Genomic DNA, 27,714 nt, shown 5'->3' with positions numbered 1-27,714 from the left:
AATGTCATAAGCCAATTAATATTATTAGGTGCTACAATCTCACCAAGAATAGGTGTGATTTGTTTCCCTCCTTTCACATCACTTAGGCTAGTCTTAAGATTTTCCAATGGAGACTGGTTAGTCAAAAGTTGAAGAAATAACAGATGCTGAGTTGTGTCTCCTAACATTAAACATATGATATCAATACTTACTTTTAAAATTAAAAGTGAAATTTTGTTAGTATATAGTTATAGAAAAAAAAAGTGACAATATTAAATCTATAAGGGTTTCAATTCAAAATTAGTTGCAAGTTTTAGCCACTAATTTTCTCTCTCCTAATTTTCGGTTCTCTCCTCATCTTCTTTTATTTGCCCTTGACTGGTATTGAGCAGTAGACAGACCAGAGCCAATTCCTTCCTTCACCTCTTGATTTTTCATTTGTCCATAGTCCTTTTCCAGTCATCTCCTCATGTATGTCTGAGAGTCTACTATATACCAGGCCTTTGCTGAATGCTGAATACAAAATACCTTGGACATTCAATATAAATTAGGAAAACTGTTTGGTTCATTGAGATTTAAGTTCTGTTTTCCATGCTGCCTTTGAATCATTTATTTTACTAGTTCTTTGGGGTCTCATCTTTCATATACTTGATATTTTTCTCTCCTAGTTTCTGGCTACACTGAAGGAATCAGTGTCTAGAAGCCTTTGCATCTCCACTTGCCCCGGCCTCCTAACCCTCGCAATCACAAACCATGCATGCGAGCAATCATTTTTTCAGCATATTGTCACAGAATTAACCTAATGTGGGAAAGGAAGCCTGAGCTATTTCACTGGTTGGCATTGAGTACTTATACCCTGAAGAGTGTACATGTTAATGCCAAAGGGCTATGCCACTAGAACTCAGAACTATACAGTTATAATTATAAATCAACCAGAAAATGCAGTTTGTTCAAAGTCCATCCTTCTCTCTTTATAAATAGCATATTTGGAAGCTGGTCATAGAGCTCCATTGGTCCACAGAGAGGTTTTCCTTCTGGCACCAGTGTGTGTATCTGTGCATGAATTTATCTGGTTTACGACGAACCTAATTGTGTTTGTGGATAACATCGAGGCCAGTTTTATCAATTTATTTCCAACTTTTTCATTTGAATTAGCAACAAATTACGATCTTAGCATTGGTTCAAGGATGATTTCATGGTCTAACCCAGATAAACAAGGGCAAACCTCAGGGGGCCTCTCAGCGGTAAAGCGATTTTAATTAGTAAAAGATCCCAAAACTGCACATCCAAAACAAACTGTTACTCAGCAGACAATTTGGTGCCATCCATCAGAACCCTCATTCACGACTTGTGAAAGACAGGAAGCTTTGGGGAAGAACTGGTGAGGGGTAATGAGAAGTGTCACTTAAAGTTAGTTCCTGGAAGTAAAGATCAAAGTGAAGGACACTCATGCTCCTGGCACTCATATCATATCAAAGTGTCAGGTTTCAGAGTTATCTCAATTCTACAGTTCCAGCCAGCAAAAGAGAAATGCTCAGTAACTTTCTACAAGAAATAAGAGTCTTCATCTCGAAATTCTTAGTCGTTAATTTTTAGTCCCTATTAAAGACAATAGGAAATGGTGAAAAATCATGGCTATAGTTAAGCCAACACATCAGCAAACCAAGCCCTCAAAAGAAGTCAATTGATACGTGGGCTTGATTGTCGATTGTTTTGTTTATAAATACCAAATCGTTAAGTTTTGATTATTTATGTTACTGCAATCCTCACTTCTCTTTTCAAGAACTACTTTCTTTTAATACTCTCTTTGAATTGTTTTAGATTTTTCAGTTTTTCATAATAATGTGACAAATTTCTGGACGTATTTCTGGAAAGCATCACTAAAACATTTGTGGTTTACATATACAGTTGTAATTAGAAATGGGATATGAAAGAAAAACCTCACAACCAAAACTTAACTTTTTGTATTTTGCCTCAAAGAGGTATTACACGTGAATTTACTGGTCATTTGAAGTCAGATATATGAACAGATAGGTCACCATAATTAGCTAAGTTAATAATCAATATTTGAACATACTTATTCTTTCAGATTTCAGCAATCTTATCTAAATGCAACCTTACTATTCAGATAGTGGAATGGTTTATTAATAAGGCCAATGATGGCAACAAAGGAAATTCAAAGTAGAAAAGGGTGAAGAATTAACAACCTTAACTCTATCTCCTGCAAGTAGCCAGGACAGCTCTTGTTTCTTCAGGTGAATGAAAGCTGGTGCTGAAGGCATTAAGATAAAAAAAAATTTACATTTTTCTAAGGTACCCTTAGCAGGCTAGAAATTCTCTTCCTCCAATATTCTTCTTCAGTATCCCAAGCCCCACCAAATTATGTTTTATTATCTATATGATATGTTATCATTTTCAACTCACAAAGAAAAGTGTGTTTGTGTGTGTGTGCGTGAGAGAGAGAGAGAGAGAGAGAGAGAGAAATAGAGAGCGAGAAGGGGAGGGGGATTTTAGGCATTCATTTAGCTATGACTTTGGAAAGATTTAAATATTTTTACATTTCCTGGCAGATAGCCTATAATCCTCCGGCAGTTAAGAGTCTTGTTTCGGAAACAGCAAAGGAGTGGCACCTCAGCAGTATGATTATTAGCTCTTTAATTACTTGTCATATCCCACTATTTCTGGCCCCTTGCTCCTTTACTAGTCCTAAGGTAAAAATAAACTAAAACACACATTCTCTCTGAATCAGGCCAACTTTGAGGCAATCGTCAGACCACAATTTTTAAAGATTCTTTTCCTTGGATGGAGTTGAGAACAGGACAAGAAATAGAGAAAGAGGCCAAGGCCTGGTAGGGGGCACCAGATGGTGGGGGTTGGGGGCATGTAGAAGGAACAACAAGAAATAACTGTTTTAAAAATCTCTCAGAGAAAAATGCAGCGGGATACCTGTGCTTTAAAATGGGAGGAAGATTAAAACCTGCTAGAGACTAAGCAAATATTCTTTTTTCTGCTTCTTCCAAAAACAAAAAATATATGCCCTAAATGGAGAAGTAAATGACATCATACTGCCTCTGATTTCACATGTTCTAAGGCCTGTTTTGGTGCAGTTATTTTGCTATAAGTCATTCTGGAATAACTTGGAGCAGTGATCATTCCAAGAATGTAAGGCTTAGACTTATAATTGAGTCTGAAGAGCCTGATGGTATTAGACCACTTTATGAATGACAAATGTATACACAAAATATGTCTTCGAAACTGAAATTTTATGATTCAGTCATTTTATTGAACTCTAACATTAGGGATACATTTGATGGTAAAACAAACAAGGTGCTTAGAAACTAGTGGAAGAGTATCCAATTTGTCATTGCTTTGTCTATTTCCTATTTTTTTGTCATTAAAAAAAATTGATTCCCATTGTGTGTAATTTAGAGAGTGCATGTGCTTTGTTTTGTTTTTGCAAGTGGAGAGGGTATATGCAAAGAATAAGCAAGGGATTTGACCCTTAACATTATGAAAGGGTGTCCTGGTTAGCAAATTAGTCATTGAAACTCTTTATGTCCCTTTTCTCCTTTGTAAAAAGAGGATGCTATTTCTTAAGTCTTTTTTGAGTATAACCATTAGTATAAAGCATCTAGTATAGTGACCAGAAAACTATTTCTCAGAGAATGAGAAATGTTCAAAAATATTTGTTCCATTTTTTTCTTCCTCTTGACTGCTAGCATGGTATTACATTAGATTTGAGAAGCCACAGATTGCACAGCATAGAGTACCATTATTTTATGTGCCGTTAAGAAAGTAATGCCAACAATTAAATTACAACATAATAGGTTCTTAACACACTGATTATCTGACACATTTTGAGTCTAGAATGCATGTAGACATTTTTAAGAAAACATTGTCAATAAACAAATAGATGTTTAAATTGTATTCATAAAGCATATGTGTTTTGGTGTTTTAAATTTGAAGATAATTCATGTTAACAATACAGAAAAATAGATAAACATGATATTACCTACATGTACACACATTCATGTGTGTGTTGAGGAAGGACATAGAAATGAAGAGTGATTTAACTGATAAAGGATCATGGCTAAACATTACCCTTAAGAATTGCTTATTCTTTAGTTTAAATAATAGTCTGGAATAAATGAATAAATAATCTTTAAAAAAATCAAATTTCAAGCTAAAATCAATTTGGTTTTTATTTCCACTTGAGAAATTAAAATAGATATAAGAAATACTTGCAAATTAAATTATACTCAAAGTAATAGCGTTTATTATCATATTTATTATTTTAAAAGTTTTATTTCTAAGTATATTGAGTGATTGATATCAATCAACCAATTCATCCAAAAATGTTATTTCTACAAATAAATTTGATTAGTGTAAATAATTTGAGGAAACCCAAACCACTCAGCACACACACAAAAATGAAATGCAAGCAATCGAAGTTAAACAAAGACAAGGATTTCTTTGACGTGGTTTCTTTGATGTGGGGGCTCTGAAAAACTAACATTATGCTTACAGTAAACATCATGAAAGACAGGCTAATCAATATAGGGGGTGTAACTTTGCGCTCACAAATGTACCTAGAGTTTTGGGATGCCTTTCTCTGCTCTACCAGCGGAAAATCATGGCATTCATTTCCATGAATTCTTGGGATACATACACACACATACATGCATCCAAACATAATACACATATGCACATGCACCCACACCGTCCAAGTCTACTGAATTCCAAAGGATTGCTTCAATACTGGAATTCAAATTGCTGTAAAATTCTTCATAAAGAATGAAAATTTTCGTCAAAGTCATATTTGGAGTCAGAAAGTGCACGGGCTTTAATCTGGCAAAAGCCATCCTTACAACATAATCTGGGCCACCGAGGGGCTCCTTGCCTGCCAGTCTCTTTGTTCTCTCCTTACTTGGCATCCTCCCTGAACTGCTTGGGATCATGGCCATGTGGGAGTTCCATAGGATTGGCTTTATGTGCCTGTGGACTGATGCCAGGTGCCTTTCTTTCACTTGTATTAGCCCTTCACCTAGAAATGACAGATGCAGCAGTGACTAAGTGAGAGCTGTTTGCATTGGGAGAAGCCCAGGAAGAACTCATTGGAAGCTAAAATGATCCACACAACTGAGCTGTGTCTTTCCTAACTTATTTGGAGCTGGAGTTAGAAACTCATGTAAATGGTTATCACGTTTTCAATCCATTGATCTCTGTGTATTTTATTCTGGGTTCTAAGACACCCTAATGAATTCAAATGCTGGATTGCCTGGTGGCCCAGGCACACAAGTGTAATTAAAATGCACATAGGACTTTGCTTGAGAAGTCTCCTTTCTGTTGTTTCTTTTTCTTATTCTTCCTACTCTGACTTATTCTTTGGGGCAAGAAGTAGTTCTCCTTTATACTTTACTTTTAATGTTCAAATGCACTTGCTTCCTTTTGGGAATGAATTCAAGAAATTCTCCGGGTAAATGACCATCTGTCATGTGTTTTCTCTTCTCTGTGTAAAGGGAGGTCTAGGGTGTACCTAACCATCATAAAAGATTTCAAACTTGTAACTTTATAAACACTTATCTGCTTCTTATCAGACATTCTCCTGTTAGTGGAAAGCACTTTTACAGAAGTATCAACTCTTAGAGGCTCCACTTTCATGAGACTATAGAGGAGGGGATCTTTTAAATCCCATCTCCCGCCCCTTACTTTTAAATGTGTGCAACTTGCCTAGAAGGAGTCACTTTCACTGTAGGTGAATGACACTTACCATAAAAAAGAGAAAAATATCATTAGCTTTTGTAGGAAAACTGTTTTTTGGTTGTTTTTTGTTTGTTTGTTTGGGTTTGTTTGTTTTTTGTAAGAGAGAACAGAGTACCTAAGAAACTTTTTTTCCAAAGACTAGCCTGAATGCAAAGAAGAGGGAACTTTTCTAATTAGAATGTGATTCTAGAAACATCTGATGGTGTCTTAAAAGCTACTGAATATGGAAATTTCAATCCTTCTCTGTTAATTAACTCAGTTCACTAACATTGGGATGGACAGGTCCCCTCACTGCTAAGCTTTAGCATTACACTTTGAAAGCAGTAGGTCAGTGAGGCCTCCCCAGCTAACCCTGTGAGCACAATTGGATTTGTTTGGTAACAGGCTGAGCCAAGTAAATGGACTGATGACAAGCATTTTGCTTTGGTTTTGCTAGTTTTTTAATTTTCCTTTTAAAATCTTTCATTTGTTTTGCCAATATGCCTGCTTTTCTGGCACACCTGCTTTCCTCCTTAGATAGTGTTAGTTCTCTCAGAATCAATTGCAAGCAGCTTGCAACCAAATGCCTGATTAAAAAGTTAGCAGACCTTGAGTGCAATTACTTCAGCTCTGTAGCACTCAGGCATTAAACCCGGTGTTAATTGTTTCCCATTTTTGTAACGATCCTTATAATAGGATAAAAACAGAAGAGATCATTTCTTGAAGTTAAAGCAGCAGAAAATAAAGTCATCCACTCTGCATTTAATCATTGCAATATGAAATTAAACACTATTAGGAGTAAATACATGTTAGAATTTTTTTTTATTCTCTCATCATCAATCCTTCTGTGTCAATAGGTATATTGCAAAACTATATACCTATAAAGGAGGTTTTATAAATAAATAATTTTAAAGTAATTATTTAAGGATTTTTATATTGTTTCTGAGCATCATTTACCCTAATTAATAGGTTTTCTTAAATACATATTCCCCTTTATTACAAAAATCACTTTATGGTCAGAATGGCCTATATTTTCAAATGTATTATAATTTTGAAAACACAGACTAAAATTTTTAAAGGATTGCTTTTATATAAAGAGAAGAAACATTAAGAACATTGAATGAAAAACATATTGTAACTAACAATGCCTTATTGTAGCATTTCATAACATTGAAAAGATTCAAATTATAGAATTTGTATCAAAATATTTATTTAAATGTTGTCTACATGTGAGAATAAAGAAATTCTTGAAGACCCTTCTCTATTTTTCATTCTGTATAGCTATTTTGTGCCTTTTGTATTCTTAATCTGTGGATCAGAAAACTGAATCTCATAGTTTGTCAGGGTACTCATTGGGCTTATCTTCTTGGTTCTTTTTTAAATTTAATTTTATTAGAATATAGTTGACTTACAATGTTGTACTAGTTTCAGGTATACAGCACAATGAATCAGTAATACATATAAATGTATTCATTCTTTTTTTCCACATAGGTGATTACAAACTATTGAGTAGATCTTTCTGTAGGTTCTCATTAAACATCTATTTTATACAGTAGTGTGTATATGTTATTCCCACCCACCCAACTCTCCCCCCTCCAATGCTTTCCCCTGTTGTAACCACAAGATTGGTTTTGAAATCTGGGAATTTGTTTCTGTTATTTAAATAAGTTTTTTATATCATTTTTATTAGATTCCACATGTAAGAGATGTCATATGATATTTGTCTTTTTCTGCCTAACTTACTTCACTCAGTATGATAATTTTTGATTGTTGAGATTCAGGCTGTGATTCTCTATTTTCTTTTATAAGAGAAGGGTCATCCATGGCAGAGGTCCTTGCAGTTCCCAGAGAGAAAGACACTGCAGGCAGGGATAAAACTTGTTGACTGGCCTTCTGAAGTAAAATGGTTGAAAAATTCGCTGAAAAAATTAACAGTTCTATAGAGTCCATTTCACTTATACCGATATATGCTTTTATAGTTATTTAATGCAGAGTTTGCTTATCTTTTTTTTTTTTTAATCTGTCAACTCAGGTATATTTTCCATATTATTTTCTGAACAGATAAGTATTTTCTTTTGATGTTTAAAAGAACAATCAATCAAGCTCGTTCTTTTATTTTGAAACTGCCATTAAAAAAAAGAAAGCTCTCTGATTACGTAGATTGTTATATATTTTCATGCAATGCATATCGAGAATGCCTGTCAGGTGCTAAGGACTATCCTAGGTGTTAGATATAGCAAGTCAAGTAAGATGTGGTTTCTGACTTTGAGGAATTTCTGCTTTTAGTTCTGATTTGTCATAATTTCCTTCATGCATGATTTCAGGTAATATGCTGAATATAACAGATAACTAAAGATATTCTGAAACAAACAATGGAGAGTATATCAATGTACCATTATTAAGCACCCAGCATTATTGGGACCTAATGATTAAGTCCTAAAAATGTAAGCATCAGTACACCCATGTTTATGCTAACATATTTCAATGAAGGCAGTAAAAATCAGGAGCTGGAGTTCCTGTCGTGGTGCAGTGGTTGATGAATCCGACTAGGAACCATGAGGTTGTGCGTTCGATCCCTGGCCTTGCTCAGTGGGTTAAGGATCTGGCGTTGCCGTGAGCTGTGGTGTAGGTTGCAGACGTGGCTCCGATCCTGTGTTGCTGTGGCTCTGGTGTAGGCCGGAGGCTACAGCTCCTATTGGACCCCTAGCCTGGGAAATTCCATCTGCCGTGGAAGTGGCCCAAGAAATGGAAAAAAAAAAAAAAAATCAGGAGCTGCATGGGGCCATTGGAAAGTGTGCTTCGATAACATCTAAAATTTTTAATGTATTTATTTAGGGAATCTAGAGATTGTATTCCACTTAGGAAAGCAAAAAATTGAACAAGAAGCCACTTATGAAGAGTTATCATTTCATTATGTTTTGCATAGAATTATAAATTTAGAGAGACTAGGAATTGTAAGCTCCCACTGTCCTCCAAGTAGCAATTCATGAGTATCCATAGCCCTTATTGGAAGACTTCCCTGGGTGAATTGGACCCTTTGATTATGTTCTTTTTTCATACTCTCAGTTTCTTTTTCATAATATCTAACACATTTGTAATTACTTACTCCAATCCATTTCACTCACTAGATTATGCGTCATGAGTGGAGATGTGCCATTCTTGATTGAAAAATTTCCCCTCAGTTATCTAAGAGTACCTGACAGAAAGGAGGTAATTAACAGCTATGGTGGAATGGCTGAGTAAAGAGCTTTAGGGAATGTCTTAAAACTTAAATCATTTATCCTACCATGTATTCTCCACACTTACAAATTCTTATAATGGGTTTCAGATGGATCTATTTTATAAGGGCTCATAATTTATATGGTTTTCCTTTTACTTTATTTCGTTAATGTGTACATCTCCTGCATACAATTTGAAGCTTAATAATGAACTTATTTATTCCAAAGAATAAAATACTTTGGAAGATTTTAAACATATATTGCTAAAATGGATTTAAATTTCAAACTGTTATTTTTTTTTTTTTTCTTTTTGACGGTACCTGCAGCTTGCAGAAGTTCCTGGACCAGGATAGAGCCCATGCCACAGCGATGCTAACACTGGATCCTTAACCCACTGTGGCACCAGGGAATTCTGCAAACTGTTAACTTTAAATTTCTTTTTCACTAGATAATATGATAATACTTTTAATTCTAACATATTGCTCTACAGACACTAGGAGAGATTATATGTGTATGAGTCAAATGATGGTGACTTTGCACAAAAAGAGCTTTTTTTTTCTGTCAGTTTCCCAGGAACGAAAATTGTTGGCTGCCATGTTTGATCAGTTATTATCCACACTGAAGTTCCAATGAAAATCTCCTAGATTTTCATATCTTTGAAAAGTTAGTCATCAAATAAGATATCTGAACTACTTCTCTATGTGCTTTGTCAGTCTGTGAAACCTAAGATAAGATACTTGCTATAGGCATTAAGCTCTATGATTTCTTCCAGGAAAAGTAATTCCTTAATTCCCAAAGTACCATCATCTATCCTCTTCCATCTGTCAGGCTAGAACATGGACTAGATCAGAATTTCTTCTGATGTGAGGAACATGTCCCTTCATCTTCATGAAGTTAAATATCTGAAATGCATCCCTTAAACTGTCAAAATTGGATTATATTATTATAAAATATAAATTAAAATGTCAATATAATGGAGAACCTTTTAATGTTCATAATGTTTCAGAAACTTTAAAAAAGGATCAAAGGACTATTGTAGACAACAATCACAACTTGTGCATCCAGAAATATTATTTTTGAAATGTATACAATTATATATAGAACCTTTATTTATAACTTAAAAAGGATTAATCAGGGTTAAAGTAAAATAATGGTAATACATGAGTATCTGTATCACACACACACACACACTCAATAGAAGTAAAACTCCATATAATGCAAAACAGTGTTATCATCTTTTTAATTCTAAGAAAATAGTCTGAAATCACCTTCATATTCACTACCCAACTCTATCAACTTTTCTTGTTTAATCCTTGGATCTTCTAAAAACAAAGTTTATTTTTAAAGGAGTTTTAGGTTTATACAAAAATTGTGCACAAACTATAAACTTACCAAATACACTCTCTTCCTGAATAGTTTCTATTAACATCTTGCATTAATTTGGTACAACAGTTACAATGAACAATATAGATATATTATTAAAATTAACTGATGTCCTTAGTTTACATTAATGTCAGTGTCAGCTCTTAGTGTTTTAATCTTTTTTTTATATCTTCTAGATAAAGTAAGTTTTCTTACAAATATTTAATTGTATTCTTCTCTTATTTTAAGTACACATGTTTAAACAATTACTCACAACAATAAATTCATTAAAAAAATTTATTCCAGACTAGCAAATTTTCCATCATTTTTAACAGGATGTACATAGGGTAATATATTTCTGTCAAGATCCTAAATGCAAACTGCAGGAAGCTCAACATTTTTTTCAAGTTTCAGGCTGCCTTATGGTTCTTAAATTTTAATGCACAGGTCAAATTGTACCATATAAGTTAAATTTTGTAAATGTTTCATTCTGAGACCATCTTTGCCTCTCTGTCTCAGACAGAAACTGAGGGAATTACTGGGCACACATGTTGGATCTTAGAGTCAGGTGGACTTAAAAAGTGTTTACTTTCTTTTTTATATTTTATTTTCCCACTGTACAGCAAGGGGATCAAGTTATCCTTACATGTACACATTACAATTACATTTTTTTCCCCACCCTTTGTTCTGTTGCAACATGAGTATCTAGACATAGTTCTCAATGCTACTCAGCAGGATCTCCTTGTAAATCTATTCTAAGTTGTGTCTGAAAAGCCCAAGCTCCCGATCCCTACCACTCCCTCCCCCTCCCATCAGGCAGCCACAAGTCTTTTCTCCAAGTCCATGATTTTCTTTTCTGAGGAGATGTTCATTCGTGCTGGATATTAGATTCCAGTTATAAGTGATATCATATGGGGTATTTATCTTTGTCTTTCTGGCTCATTTCACTCAGTATGAGATTCTCTAGTTCCATCCATGTTGCTGCAAATGGCATTATGTCATTCTTTTTTATCGCTGAGTAGTATTCCATTGTGTATATATTACCACCTCTTACCAATCCAGTCATCTGTTGATGGACATGTGGGTTGCTTCCATGTCCTGGCTATTGTGAATAGTGCTGCAATGAACATGCAGGTGCATGTGTCTCTTTTAAGGAGAGTTTTGTCCGGATAGATGCCCAAGAGTGGGATTGTGGGGTCATATGGAAGTGCTATGTGTAGATTACTAAGGTATCTCCAAACTGTTCTCCATAGTGGCTGTACCAGTTTACATTCCCACTAGCAGTGCAGGAGGGTTCCCTTTTCTCCACAGCCCCTCCAGCACTTGTTCTTTGTGGATTTTATTAATGATGGCCATTCTGACTGGTGTGAGGTGGTATCTCATGGTAGTTTTGATTTGCATTTCTCTTATAATCAGCGATGTTGAGCATTTTTTCATGTGTTTGTTGGCCATCTGTATATCTTCTTTGGAGAACAGTCTATTCAGGTCTTTTGCCCATTTTTCCATTGATTGATTGGCTTTTTTGCTGTTGGGTTGTATAAGTTGTTTATATATTCTAGAGATTAAGCCCTTGTCGGTTGCATCATTTGAAATTATTTTCTCCCATTCTGAAAGCTGTCTTTTTGTTTTCTTTTGGGTTTCCTTTGCTGTGCAAAAGCTTGTCAGTTTGATGAGGTCCCATGGGTTTATTTTTGCTCTAATTTCTATTGCTTTGGGAGACTGACCTGAGAAAATATTCATGAGGTTGATGTCAGAGAGTGTTTTGCCTCTGTTTTCTTCTAGGAGTTTGATGGTGTCCTGTCTTATATTTAAGTCTTTCAGCCATTTTGAGTTTATTTTTGAGCATGGTGTGAGGGTGTGTTCTAGTTTCATTGCTTTGCATGCAGCTGTCCAGGTTTCCCAGCAATGCTTGCTGAATAGACTTTCTTTTTTCCCATTTTATGTTCTTGCCTCCCTTGTCAAAGATGAATTGACCACAGGTGTCAGGGTTTATTTCCGGGTTCTCTATTCTGTTCCATTGGTGTGACTGTCTGTTTTGATACCAGTACCACACTGTTTTGATGACTGTGGCTTTGGAATATTGCTTGAAGTCTGGGAGAGTTATGCCTCCTGCTTGGTTTTTGTTTCTCAGGATTGCTTTGGCAATTATGGGTCTTTTGTTGTTCCATATAAATTTTTGGATTGTTTGTTGTAGTTCTGTGAAAAATGTCATGGGTAATTTGATAGGGATTGCATTGAACCTGTAGATTGCTTTGGGTAGTAAGGCCATTTTTACAATATTGATTTTTCCAATCCATGAACATGGAATGGCTTTCCATTTCTTTACATCTTCTTTGATTTCTTTGATTAAAGTTTTATAGTTCTCAGCATATAGGTCCTTTACCTCTTTGGTCAGGTGTATTCCGAGATATTTGATTTTGTGAGGTGCAATTTTAAAAGGTATCATATTTTTGTATTCCTCTTCTAATATTTCATTGCTGGTATACAGAAATGCCACTGACTTCTGAATGTTAATCTTATATCCTGCTACTTTGCTGAATTTATTAATCAGTTCAAGTAGTTTTGGGGTTGAGTCCTTAGGGTTTTCTATGTATAGTATCATGTTGTCTGCATACAGTGACAGTTTGATCTCTTCTCTTCCTATATGGATGCCTTTTATATCTTTTGTTTGTCTAATTGCTGTGGCTAGGACTTCCAAAACTATGTTGAAGAGCAGTGGTGAGAGTGGGCATCCCTGTCTTGTTCCAGATTTGAGTGAGAAGGCTTTCAGTTTTTCCCCATTGAGGATTATATTTGCTGTGGGTTTATTATAAATGGCTTTGATTATATTCAGGAATGTTCCCTCTATACCCACTTTGGCGAGGGTCTTGATCATGAATGGATGTTGGACTTTGTCAAATGCTTTTTCTGCGTCTATTGAGATGATCATGTGGTTTTTGACTTTTCTTTTGTTAATGTGGTGTATGACATTGATTGATTTGCGTATGTTGAACCATCCTTGTGAACCTGGGATGAACCCTACCTGGTCATGGTGTATAAAAGTGTTTACTTTCTTAAGGCAATAATCTGCATCTGTTAACCCCAAGCTCCCAATCCATCCCATTCCCTCCCCCTCCACCTCGGCAACCATAAGTCTATTCTCCAAGTCCATGAGTTTCTTTTCTATGGAAAGTTTCATTTGTGCCATATATTCAATTCTAGATATAAGTGATATCATATGGTATTTGTCTTTCTCTTTCTGACTTACTTTACTCAGTATGAGAGTCTCTAGTTCCACCCATGTTGCTGCAAATGGCATTATTTTGTTCTTTTTTATGGCTGAGTAGTAGTCCACTGTGTATATATACCACATCTTCCTAATCTAATCATCTTTGGAATGGATTAGCAATGAGATCCTTCTGTGTAACACTGGGAACTATGTCTAGTCACTTATGATAATGTGAGAAAAATGTATGTATACATGTATGTGTAACTGGGTCACCATGCTGTATAGTAGAAAATTGACAAAACACTGTAAACCAGCTATAATGGAAAAAAATAAAAATCATTATATAAAAAAATGTTTACTTTTTTATCTTCAAAAAATATTGCTAAGACTTTTTAACCTTTACCTTCTGGATTGTTATGTCCACATTTGGAACATAACACTGGGGAGTTTAGTCTGCTCAAAGTAACTATGTTTTTCTGAATACAGCTCCTTATTACAGAGGTACCACTTAATCTACAGCTTTTGATGTACAAAAATTTTTGACAGATATTTGAATTTTATGTTTGCATTCAGGAAAGCAAATTATCCCCAGTGCACAAATAACAGAGATCGGTGACTCGGTAATGTTTTCAAAGGAAAGACTGAGAGCCACAGGGCAAGTAGTGATTATCACTGGGATGTATGAGTGATTTTTGTTTCAAATATCAGGCTCAAAGTCACACTGACTGCAATTAAAGGTGAAGTTTTTTTTTTTTTTTGAAATAAAGTCCAGCCACTTTGAATGTTCGGAACAAAGGCTGCTCTACCCAGGAGAAAAGAGACACAAAATCTTACTCATGTTTATTACAACTGTGCTAGGTTCTCTGTTTCCTGAAGATCATTATAAAGGCTCTGATTCTAGCCTAGTACAGTAGGCAGTTACATACTACATTTTTCAAAGCAAAAGATACTTAAAACATTGTCCTCCAGTTTATTCGGCATCAGTGTTTTACCCTCTACAAAATAATACCTATTAATTCTTCAAAAATATTTTGATATGATTTCCCTACCCAAATATAAGTGCTCAATACATATGTGGCCAGCTTGTTTCCTGAGCTTTTTCTCAGATTTCTGTAATTCAAATCCCCTTATTCAGACCATTACCATTCATCTCCTTCTCTCATACCAGACTGCCTGCACTATTTGGCTAAATTTAGATACAAAAAGAACATTCCTGCATATAAGCTGAGAATAAAGTCAAGACTGATCTTTCACTAAGGACCAGAAATAATGCACTAGAGGAGCGTGGTTCCTCCAAGTGGCCCTCTTCCATTCTTACCCTTAACATTATCATTTCTCAAAATATTTTGGAACTCCTCTTTGGTAATCATCCTCAAAGCTAGATTTTAAGCCACTTGAAAAATGCGTCATGTTATTTTGTAATACGTCCTTCTTTTTAAAAGCTATTGTTCATCACTACGAATGGCTTTTATTAGTTACAAAAAATAAAGTCAGATCACAAAAGGCAGTCTGTCAGCCCCTTGTGATGCTGCGATATAATGTCACACAGCTCTCAAAACAACTCAAGAGCACAAACCTCAAAATCTCTGAAAACAGAGTGGCATCCATCTTAGATCATTAAGTACTTCCTCCTTAAAATAATCAAATAAATGTTTTATACCATTCCTATTCATTTAAAAAATACTTTTCCTCTTTTCATAATCATAATTTCACATGGTGAATTCTACACTCATTGAAATATCATTGCTAAACAAATTAATTTTTCCTCACCAGGTAAAGCTGTATATCACACGGCACTAAATATAATAATGAAGAGACTCTTTATGGAATACAACTTGTAGTGTTAGATTTATCTCGATTAATTCAGGTTTTCTCAGATCCAATTAATAAAGTTTGGATTTCATTTTCGACATTAATATATAAAGCAAAGCTCTCATATATATTTGACAATTTCCTTGGCTAACAATATGAGCATTTCACATGCGCTTTCAGCATGTCTCTCCGTTTTGGAGTTTGTGCATAAGTTTTGCATCATGTGTATATAAATACGCTTACACAAAATTTATGTACATCTTATTTTCAAAGTATCCTTATTTTCTTCTTAACTAACTCTGATAAAAAAAGAACCTTGAGCATCACACATTCCTAATCAAAACTTTTCAACTGCAAACAACACGTACATTTGTATTTTAGGGCTGCACCTGAGGCATGTGGATGTTCCTGGGCTAGGGGCTGAACTGGAGCTAGAGCTGCTGGCCCATGCCACAGCCACAGCATCACAGGATCTAAGCCACGTCTGCGACCTACACTACACCTCATGGCAATGCCATATCCTTGACTCACTGAGTGAGGCCAGGTATCAAACCCGCATCCTCTTGGATTCTAGTCGGGTTCGTTAACTGCTGAGACACAAAGGAAATTCTTGCAAAAAATATTTTCATTGATATCCTTTGAGATAACTAAAAGATGACAAAATTAGCTTGTCCTTTACAATGCAAGTGTTTTTCCCAGTAGTTCCTTTACAAGGGCTAAAGGAAGTTCTTAGTAATTATTTCAAATTTGATATTTAATACAGATGTTGATTTTTAGGGGATAACTAGTCATCCTGTATCAATCTATCAACCTATCACCTGTGAGATAATTTACCAATAAGATCAAGATTTCAGATGATATCCTAAGGATGCCTGTTTCTGTGTGCTCTTTATAGCCAAAGACAGCGTCTTCCCAATCTGTACTGCCTCACCTGTCCACATTCTGGAAAACAATTGCTCAAATACATGTCATGTTTATAGGAAAACCTAGAAAAGAGAATTCAATGGTTGGTCAATAGTATCAAGGTCATCTTTTGGGCCTGTGCAGAAACATTTCCATATCCTCTAAGGGAACTTGGACCTTTCTTTTTTGTTGTTTTTTGGCTGCACCTGAGGCATGAGGAAGTTCCTGGGCCAGAGATTAAACCTGTGCCACAACATAAACCAGAGCCACAGCAGTGACAATGCCAGACCCTTAAAGTGCTGAGCCACCAGGGAGTTCCTGGACCTTTTCTTAGGTTTTGTAGACTATGTACCACTCTTTACCTTCCCTATGCAAATTATTTCCCACCTTTAAGGGACCTATGAAGACTGAGTTCTTTGTCATGACTGACTCTTTTCATGGCTCATGTACTACGATTAGTTATATGACACTCTCCATATACCAATCATATGAATCATAAACCAGAAAGAGGCTCCTCCTCCAGGAATAGCACTCCATCCATTTTCTTTTTCTTTACTTTTCTTTTTTTTTATTTTTGGAAGAGATGTAATTGATGGCTCAGAATTATTTGTAATTCATAGACTGTTGATGACATGTATCCATTCCATTTTCTAGGACTAGTTTAAGTAACTTCTCATCCTTTTACTGCATCTAAAAAGAGTCTTCTTCTTCATACTACAAAAATAACACCAAAAGTTAAGTAAATAAAATGAAACCACAGTGTTTGACACAAGATCAATTGAAAACAATTACACCACATTTTAGGTGCAAATGAACAATCCTTCAGGAAGACTTTTAAACAACCTCATTGTATAGGAATAACATTTCTAAGAGAATTTATACAGATTGCTTTCTTGCTTCTCCCCCTCTATTTGTGTTTCATTCTTTAACTTGGAATAGCATGCTCTGTCCTCTAAAGCCTTGAATTACTAGTTTTCATTCCCAATAGGAAATTATGATCTCATGCTTATTCAGCAATACTCAAGGGAAGTTTAAAGTGTGTGTGTGCGTGTTTAAACTTTTGAGTCAAATATCCTTCATCTGAGGTTATTTATAAAATTTTTACTTCCTAAAAAATATAATTTTTTTAAAGAAAAGATTGCTTGTTTTTGCTTTACAAGTCTTTTTTTGTATTGTGAATTATTAATAGAGGGAAATGCTAGGGAGATGCCTGTTACCTCTTTTGTCACTTCTGCTGAAACTACCTGAGAAGACTTCTTGAATCTTAAATAGCAAATCAGGCTGAATTTCTGTTATCAATGCTGACAGATCTGACACATATTTTTTAGGGATTTTTTTGTTGTTGTTATTATCCAAAGAAGGCTCATTTTTTGTAAAAGGTGACATGCTATGTCACTGGGTCCTATATTTTTACTCAGTAACTGTAATGCTTTAGTGAGATTTCTAATTAAACTGCTCTACCATGTACTCTGATTTTGTTAATATGATAAGAGTAACTTCTTGTGTCACATGGATTTGTTTATACTAGAAAACTGTATTGCAAAGGGCTCTTGCTGAGTTGTTTCTTCCCTATTTCTGTACATATAATTTATAGATGCAAAATTTCTGCTTGTGGATTCAGGAGCAGCTGCTCCTATTTAATGTAGTCATTTTATATTTTGTATGCTCAGATAAAGTGCTGCATTCCTACTGGGCAACATTTTTCTGTAAGAAATAAGTTGAGGGTGTTTCTGATATCAGGAAACAAATGTGAATGTGAGAAGCAAAATAACCAACAAATGCTGACAATTCTTAATCCACTCTTTTTGCTTTGGACCACAGAGGAAACTTAAGAGTGGGATGATGCTACCAAACTGGGGAGAAAATTTGATTTCAACACTTTTCCCTTTCTCTGGTGTCTCACAGGGGAAAGTGATGTAGGGAGGAGATCCTTGTTTGTTTGTAATATTTAAATTCAAAACACCAAGGTTTCACCCAAAAGAATACAAAGAATTTCCTTTTTTTCCCAAGTTCTTTAAAGCTATTGATTGTTTCTGCACGGGAAGAGAAGTGCTACCTAAATTTCTCACACATCATACTGAGTTCAAAAGGAAATACAAATAAAATTATATTAAAATTTTCATCATATGTCATGAACATCAGTCCTCCAGTCATATGCAGCCCTATGAGGTAGTCAATACACTACTTACAAAGCACAAAAAGTAAGGTCTTTTGTTTGAGAAGGTCATTTCACAGTAAGACATTTACAAAGTAAAGTAAAGAGGTAAGGTGTTGGTTTCTAGGAGTTTCCAACACACACTGAAACAAGCTTCCTATACTAAACATGAAGTTAGAACAAAAGCTAACAATTCTATCCTGAAAGGAAGCAGTTGCTTAACTGCAGACAGAAAACTGGTTAACAGAATAGTAAGTATAGTATAGAAGAGTATTTCCCACTTTCCCTGAAAATCCTATTCAACTTTATATGGCCAGTTATCATCAGTACCCTAGTCTTATTTTCTACAGAATTGCTAAAATTAGAAATTAAAAAAAAAATTCCTTTTAAAGATATCAGTGTCTTTACATCCATCACCTAGTCAAGTGAAGTTGTTATACTCATTTCTCTAATACAAACTCAAACTCCCTTAAAGAGGAAAGAAGGAAAGACTGACAGCTAATGGATTGTTATCATGTTGCATTTTGCACTTTTAAAAAGGGCAACACTCCCTGCAAACTTCTTTCCCGGGAGACAGAGAACTTCTCCCACAGGAAAGCGTCTTTGAAGAATGGACAAAGATGCTTTATTTCTACTGCAACCCCTTTAGGTTTCCTAGTTCTGTTCTGAGTAAGTCATCTCATTCAGAAAATGTTCATTATATGCTCATAAAATGTCAAGTGTATGCATTCTTCAGAAAAACTTGCTGGTTTGGATTTCATCAATTCTTATTTGAGGTTGTTAACATTTCTCCAACTACCTAGAGGGAAAAAATTGCTCAAGGATATGCAAAGTTAATGATTCTGTATTTGAGTCAAGAATAGCCTTCTCTCTCGGTCTTAGTTACTCTTTTATCCATTTTATTTTTTATTTTCATAAATTGACAATGGATTCCAATCTCAGGATGGCAACAGACCTGGGGATTGTTTGGCATAAATTCAGAATGCACCCCTTCCCTCTTTTCTCCCTGGGTTATTGTGGATTAATATAGTGAAGGTCTATTCATGCACTGACCTTGCTTAAGTCTGCATAGTTTGCAAGAATTAGAAGGAAATCAAATTATAAAAAAGGTGACACAGCTGCTGGTGAAAAGTATCCTCAAAACTGTTAAGGAGTAGATTAATAAAATTATATTTTTTAGGAGTTGTGTAATACAGATTTTGGTTCACAATAGTATTCTTAACAGGTAGAATGATGTCCAGCATGTAGTCCATCAATTTTAATAATATAATAGCCAGTTATTCTACCAGCATAAGTGAGTTTATACAGAAATAGCCACAGGAATTACAATTCAAGATATGCAAATTATGGTAGATCGTAGGCAGATCCAGAGAATAAGGAAAGGGAAATTAGTTTTTATAGGAAATGGAGGAGTTGAGAGGTTCAGTATTAACCAGAGTCTTTTGGAAGAAGCTGGGGGGTCCAGAGTATGAAGGCTTCTCATTGGCTGGGCTGCTTCAGTCTCTAATTGGCAGGGGTATTCAGGGGCAGGATAAGTTTTCTTCTTCCCTCATAGCTAAGTAGGAGACAACTTCCTGTGAGATGTAGCTATAGATCTCTACCTGTTTGGAGTAATTGACTATGAACAGAAGCATTATGAGAGCTCTCTCTATAGGCCTTTCCTGCTTTCAGGTTTAGTTGAGGTTTCTTTAATGAAATGCACAAGTAGGTTCTCAATAATTATTTATAATTTGAATGGAAAATAAATAACCCTTTACATTGAATGTCAGAAACTGTCAGTTTTGTTCTCACTGAAACCTATATAGACAAATCACTTTACCTCATTTTCTCATCTAAAATAAATATGAGAGGAATATAAACTAGAAAATCCCTAAATAATTTCCTGCTTAAAAAAATACACAAATTCTACATTAGCAGAACAACAATCAACAAGATAGAAGGTTAGTTCAGTTTATCAGTAACAAATAATAAGATTACTCATTATAAAATAATTCCATGCTTAAAATAGTTCATTTACCACCAGTTGAAAAATCCCCTATAATTTTGTTCTACAAAATTATTTTTTTAAGTTTTTTTGTTAGTTCCTAAGTTTCTTGATGCAAGCTCTCAAACATCAATGAGGAAGAACTTATGTGTACTAATACTAGTTTCCCTTCAGTCGTGTCTGCAAGTATTGAGTAATACCAAATTAAGCTATAACCATAGATTGCTTTTGGGTTGCATTTCATTTACCTTCTAAACTACTATGAGTTTTACCCAATTCTATATTTTATTAAGAGGAAAAATTGATTTTTGATGGCAAGAAACTATGGAGCATATGGGTGCACGTATTTTTTTGTTGTTGTTATAATGATTTTTATTTTTTCCATTATAGCAGGTTGACAGTGTTCTGTCAATTTTCTACTATACAGCAAGGTGACCCAGTTACATGTATCTTTTTCAATGAAATTTTTGTCTGGGTATATGCCCAGGAGTGGGATTGCTGGGTCATATGGTATTTCTATATTTAGTTTTCTGAGGTATTTCTGTACTGTTTTCCATAGTGGTTGTACCAATTTACATCCCTACCAACAGTGTAGGAGGGTTCCCTTTGCTCCACATCCTCTCCAGCATTTGTTATTTATTGATGTGATAATCATGGCCGCTCTAACGGGTGTGAGGTGGTACCTCATTATAGTTTTGATTTGCATTTCTCTAATAAGTACTGATGTTGAGGATCACAGCACTATTAACAATAGCCAAGAAGTGTTGTGTACATGTGTACTCTTTAGAGATTAGCTATAGGGATGATATATTTAAACATTTTTTGTGGTTGGTTTGTTTTCAGGACCACATGTGTGGCAATGGAAGTTCCCAGGCTAGGGGTTGAATAAGAGCTTCAGCTGCCAGCTTATGCCACAGCAATGCAGGATCCAAGCTATGTCTGCAACCTATACTGTAGTTCATGGTAACACCAGATCCTTAACTCACTGAGTGGGACCAGGGAACAAACCTGCATCCTCATGGATACTTGTTGGGTTCATTGCTGCTAAGCCACAATAGGAACGCTGATGTATTATTTTTTAAGTGTGGTTAAAGGAACTTAATCAGAATTAGAAATATTTCCTTGAAAGATGTTTAAAGAAATTTCTACAAATAAAACCATATTTAAACAATTCTATAGCATTTGCTTCTACTTCCATAATATCAATTTATAATTTTTCAGAAAATAATTATTTTAAATGTCAATCGTTGGAGTTCCTATTGTGATTAAGGGGTTAAAGAACCTGAATAGGATCCATGAGGACGTGGGTTCAATCCTTGGCCTCACTCAGTGGGTTAAGGATCCCGCATTGCCATGAGCTGTGGTGTAGGTTGCAGATGTGGCATGGATCCTGTGTTGCTTTGGTTCTGGTGTAGGCTGGGAGCTCCAGCTCCAACTGGACTTCCTGCCTGGAAACTTTCATATGCCATGGGCATAGCCCTAAAAAGTAAAAATAAATAAATAAATAAATAAATAAATAAATGTCAATCATTAACTGATAAATTTGTTTATTTGACTTATGATAATTGGATTAGTACTAGATTCATTCTACCTTGTGGTTTGAGGAAAAGCAAGGATCTTTCATTGCAATGATGAAAAAGCTAGGTAAAGAAATTAAAAAAAAAAAAAGTTTTTTCCTTTGTGGCTCATCAGGTTAAGAACTTCTTGTTAGTCTCCATGAGGATGTGGGCTGATACCTGGCCTTGTTCAGTGGGTTAAGAATCCAGTGTTGCAGTGGCAGTTGTGTAGGCCTCAGGTACAGCTCCTATTCGACTCATAGCCAGAAACTTACATATACTTCAGGTGTGGCCATAAAAAAACAAAAAAATTAAAAAATGGAAGTTAGAGTAGCAGCTCAGTGCTAGAAGATTGTTTGGCATTCCTTAGCTCAATAGAAAGCCCAGCTACCCTCTACCAGATTTCTCCTTTCTCTTGGACTATATTCTCATATGCTATAAGTGATGAAGAGGGATACTTAAAACTTAGAATATAAATATAATGTATAGAAATTTTAGGGTAGTCAAAATACTAAATATTTTAAACATCATAATTTCATGATCAAGTAGCACCACTTTAAATACTGAGTCAGATATTAGCTTATGCATATTCACATCCTAAAACGCATTAACAATAATACAATTAAACTAGGTAAACTCTTTACCAATCTGATTTTTACACTTAACCTTAATTACAAATATTTTCTATATCATTAAACATTAACGTAATTTGAAATATTGTGAATGATTCAATAGTATGCTATTACACAAGTTATTAATTAGTTACTTAGTAGACATTTCACTCTACTGCAACTTTTTGATATTTTATGCAAAAATACAGTGTATCTTACTACTAAATTTTTGCACATGGGAATCCTTCTATGTTAATGGGACTGGGATTGTAGGCTTGGATGTGAGTCATTTATTGAGTCATTTATTGAAAAATAATATCCTATACCAGTAAGAAACACACAAGAGGAGCATTAAAGCAATGATGGGGATTCTTAGGTGACTCATTTTTTTCAGTGACTCATGAAGAACAGTGCCCAGTGAAGGAACATTTGTATTTTCCAAGGGCATATTGAATTTTAACTCTCTTCATACTAACCAACAAGAAAAAATTATTGTAAAAGTTCTTGGTGATATTTATCAAATCTAACCAGTGTGTCACCTTCCGACCTGTAGGAATCTGAACATACCTATATTTGTATGTGTGTCCTTATATGCTGGTATAGAGTACGGCCCCTGGTGGAAGCTTCGCCTGGTCAGAAACCATACTGGCAATTCAAGACAAAACAACACGGAGATGCCTAGGTAGTTCTTGTTTCCATCTTATTCTTTCTTGGGGCAGCCTGAGACTTGGAGCTAACCTGTCAGTGATAAGTCAGATAAACAAATGTGACATTCAAACCATCAACCAGGCACAGCCAAAAATACTAATAATGTTCCCCATGGGAGTGGGTAAGAAATAGGTGTAGGAAAACAAAATGTAGGTGCCCAGGCGTTGGAAAATCTGAAGTAGTCTCATGACAACGTGCGTTGTCCCAATTCAGTCAGGCAGGGCTACACTATATTTATAACCCAAATTGGGCACATTTCCTTGGGGATAACCCAAAAGTAAAATTCCCAGAGGCAGTAAAGAAAAAGTTCTCCCTTTTTCTCTTTGAATATAAAAACAGTTATAGACTTCTTAAGAGACTAGTGGGAAAAACTTCAGTTTCTCTGAGGAGAAACCCTGTGCTCTAAGCAGTTGGTCTTCATCCCTCACTCACACTGAGAGTAACTTCCCCTCAGAGATGCTCTGGGCTGACACATCTACAGGTGCACTGTGAGGCATGCCAAGATTCTGCAAATCTCTCATAAAAAAAAAAAAACAAAACAGTATTTTTTTCCTGGGGTGAAGGATTCACATCTTTATAACTAGTTAAATACTATGAATAGCCACAGAAATTACGATAGAATATGTAGCATCAATTTCAAGATTTATAGCTACCTTTTATTGAGTATCTACCATGTATTATGTATCATATACCAAGAACACTAATTTTGCCTGTTTGAGCTTTACAACACTCCTATGCTGAAGGCACTGTTTTCTCCATTTCACAAGGCCAGGAACTTGTTCAATGACATAAAATTCTTGCCTAAGGCCTGGCTCTATACAGAGCAAGGGCCCACAGCCAGCAGTTGTCTGGCTCCTCACCTGGGGCTCTTTGGCAAAACCTGAATAAGTACCATTGAGTCCTTTACTTAAACCTCCATGATCTTCGATTTTTCTCCATTTTAATTTATCCAAATATTCTCCCTCTACCTACCTTGATATTTCAGATTTTCTGCTGCTTGCATCAGTAATTATGATGAATAAGTTAAAGACTGATTTACTTGATCAATTTGCTTTGTACATGTTGCAATTCGTAGTCCATATGCATCAACACTCTTATCTCCCATTACACTGATAAATTGGGCACAATTTTTGCTAATTAAGGTTTAAACATCTTTGAGTCAAATTAATTAGGAAATATTTCCATAAGCCACAGTAGTTTACACATTGTATCACTCTAATTTACAGGGTCTTACTGCAAATAAATTGCACTAGATTTATATCTCTTATTCTCACATACAATGATAAAGAAAAATCATAGTATAGTATATGAGAGATGGAATCATAAATTGTATTTGAAATAGTTGAAAAATATATATATTTTTTATTCTCAGTGTAATTACAGTATCAGGCTATGTAGCAGTAGGTGCTCAATAAATACTATTTCTAATGATCATACTGTGAGAACGGCTGGATTTAGATATAATCTGGTGTTACAGATTCGGACATTTCCTTGGAAAAAATATTGTAATTAAACCAACACTAATTATGTTTAAAAAGACTATCACAGATGTTAAGTTTCCTTTTTCCGTCTGTCTATGAAACAAATATTTTAAAATGGCTTCTGAAGCTTTTTCCAGAAATACCTTATAAAATTGTAGAATCAGTCACATTGTTCTATTAACTTTCTCTTGTGTTTTGACTTCCTTTTTGCTTACTTGAGGTATAACTAAGAGATATTCCTCCAGAGGTAACACAAAGATACTCTGTAATATGGACTTTTTAATAGACGAGTCACTTTTTTTCATTTTTAAAGTTATATTGAAGCATAGCTGATTTATAATGTTGTAATAGATCAATCACTTTAAAGGTGATGTTAACACATTATGATGCGCATCCTTTTTTGTGTTTATTATAAAAAAAAGAAAGTAATGAATTAAGTGCATATTCAAACAGAGAAAATACTTATATTATTGGTTTTCCCTAATGGTTTAAAAACACAGGAGAAAGGAAACATTATAACAAATAAAATCAGTAGCATGACCTTCCCTATAAAAGTTGAAATGCATTTCAGATATTAATACTCAAGTTTTCCTTGCATTTTGTGTAGCTCTCACCTAGGCACCTTTCCAAATCTATTGAGGAAAAAGCAATGGTACTAATATAGTTTTGCATGAAGGTGAAATGTGCTACAATAGACTCAATTGGTAACATTTATGATTATAGTTTATGTGATATTGACATCAGTTCATTAAAAATGTACTGAACTATCCAATCATTTCACACAGGTCATTGAACAGCAATAAAGTAGTTTCAGCTTTTCTTCATTATGACTCTGAGCTGGATTTGAACCAGTGACTCACAGGAAATGGGCTATTTCTATTGTCAGTCTAGAAAAAATATATATATAGTGTAGCTGTATTTCTGTCTACAGCATTTTATCTCTAACAGCAATCCTTTGTTTTGAAATGGATATAATTTATAAATTGTCTCTTGAAAAGCACAAAATTTAGTAATGGCAAAGTGATTATGTTATACATTACATCTTCATATATTATATATTTTACTATTCATATGTTCATAATTTTTTAAAAATCTGAATAAAAGTAGTCACATGTGATGTGATATTGAGAGGTAGTTGGTTGTCAAAGCAGAATGAAAATTACATGCAGTCCGATATATAGCACATATTTACTATTCTCACAAATTCTGTAAGGCATATATCTCTCCACCCTATGAAGTTCTAAATATTCTCCTATCTCACAGATTGCATCAGCTGAGAGAATATTTGTCAGGCGAACTAAGCAGTTATCTGTGCTGAAATGCACAATTTTATTTAATCAAAACAGTAAAATTTATTAAAGTACCCATATACCTATTTTGGGTTACTTCTAATGGTGACATTTTGCAAATAGATGCCAGGGTAAACACTTTTCAAGAAGGATATTCTATAACAAATGACTGTTAGCAATAATGGGGGCAGTGGATTTCATTGCAAAGTGACTTCCTTGCAAAAGCTATCTTAAAACCAAGTAAACACAATACCTGGTCTTAAAAAAAAAAAAAAAAAAAAAAAAAAAAAAAAAAGGAATGTTGCATTGCATTATTTATGTATTTATTCAGATCTACGGAACAAACATTTGTGTATTTCTGTTTCTTCAAATTTTTTCTGTCTTTGATCACTAGCACATATACTCCTTGCCTTTTTTTCTGCAAATTCTAGCGGTTTATCACGAATTTTTTGTTTTTGAATAATACAAGATAGAAATTCTTTCTTATATTTTGCAAGTTGGATATCTCACGGTGAACAGCAAATAACAAATGTTTGCTCCCAGCTGTATTCCAAGTTTTATATACTCTGCCTCGGCATTGTACTGTATGTTGAAAGTTGCTTTGCTTTGAGATCCGCTGATGCTTCCTTCGGGAGGGATGTTAATGGCGTGTCCTGTGGTCTTCTTTGTAGTCGCAGCGCCGGGTTACCTTTCACCTCCCAGACGGCTCCCAGGAAAGCTGCAGTGACAGTGGTCTAGGAGACCACGAGCCGGTGGGTAGTGGAACCCTGATCTCACACCCTCTTCCTCTGGTTCAGCCACAGGACGAATTCTATGACCAGGCCTCTCCGGACAAGAGGACTGAAGCAGATGGCAACTCGGACCCCAACTCTGGTGAGTCCCTTTACAAAGTTTGCTTGGAATTCTGGTTCTGTGTTAGGTGCTTGAGTATTAACAGTAATTCCGGGAGCAAGTAAATGGGCATTCATTTTTTTTCGCTGCCTTTAATGTTGTTTTATTCTTTGAACTATATCAAGTCTAATGCACTTGATATGTTGGCTGTTAAATTGTTTGATGCATCTTTATTTTATGAACCGTAGCAAAAGAAAAAATGCTGCAGGTATAATTGTAAGAAGTGTTTTCTGCCAGACATCTAGATATCAAAGATATTAACATGGGAAGACATTTTAATATTTTAGAATTGATAAAGCATAGTTAGGTAGAACATAGTGGATTTTGGATGATTTGTTTTTAACCAATACATTGAAAGAGTGAAAGGAGTGGGATGGGATTGGTAAAATCCTTTATTTTCCACAGACTCATAAATCGCCACAGAAATCATTGCTCATTCCAGACAAGCCCTGTGAGGGTTCGTCTTCCTCTGCCTTTGAAGAAAATTTTAGGCAAGTGCTCTACCATCTTGGGTCATGCTATTTTTTTTTTAATCACAGATTAGGTCACTTTAATTAAAAAATTAAAGTCCACTTTAATAATTATGAAGTCTAGTCCAAAGTAATGATCACAATTTCTATTTTATTTGAATTATAAGCTTTTTCCAACTCATCTTGCAACTGCTTCAAACTTGTCTACAGTGGGAAATGGGGTTAGGGTGACTTTTGCCTAATGTCCCAGCTGTTTCTCTCACTGCTTTAGATATTAAAGTGCCTCTGACAATTTACGGTGAAGTAGAAATACCAAGAGATAAAAGGCATGAAAGCACTTTCTTA

General features: G+C 35.0%; 1 protein-coding gene across 8 annotated transcripts in view; it reads left to right on the top strand.

Moving 5' to 3' along the window:
• The window catches only part of PCDH9 (protocadherin 9), a 941,384-nt gene that overhangs the window by 606,906 nt on the left and 306,764 nt on the right, over positions 1–27,714 (top strand). For 4 of the 8 annotated variants that reach the window (XM_021065365.2, XM_021065364.2, XM_084981912.1 and 1 more), the window contains one exon: positions 26,806–26,881. In XM_021065365.2, the coding sequence (XP_020921024.1) occupies positions 26,806–26,881 (76 nt within the window). Of the gene's footprint in view, positions 1–26,679; positions 26,882–27,714 lie in introns of all 8 variants that reach the window. The other 4 variants (XM_001925503.7, XM_021065362.2, XM_084981911.1 and 1 more) reach the window with 1 other exon arrangement.

Source organism: Sus scrofa, chromosome 11 (assembly GCF_054392235.1).
Source record: "Sus scrofa isolate SSC_HxYL_T2T_F1_AM1 chromosome 11, Sscrofa_HxYL_maternal_Yorkshire_Landrace_v2.0, whole genome shotgun sequence".
NCBI classification, from domain to species: Eukaryota; Metazoa; Chordata; class Mammalia; order Artiodactyla; family Suidae; genus Sus; species Sus scrofa.
Note: the sequence above shows the minus strand (reverse complement) of the source record. Positions and strands in the feature narration are given on the sequence as shown.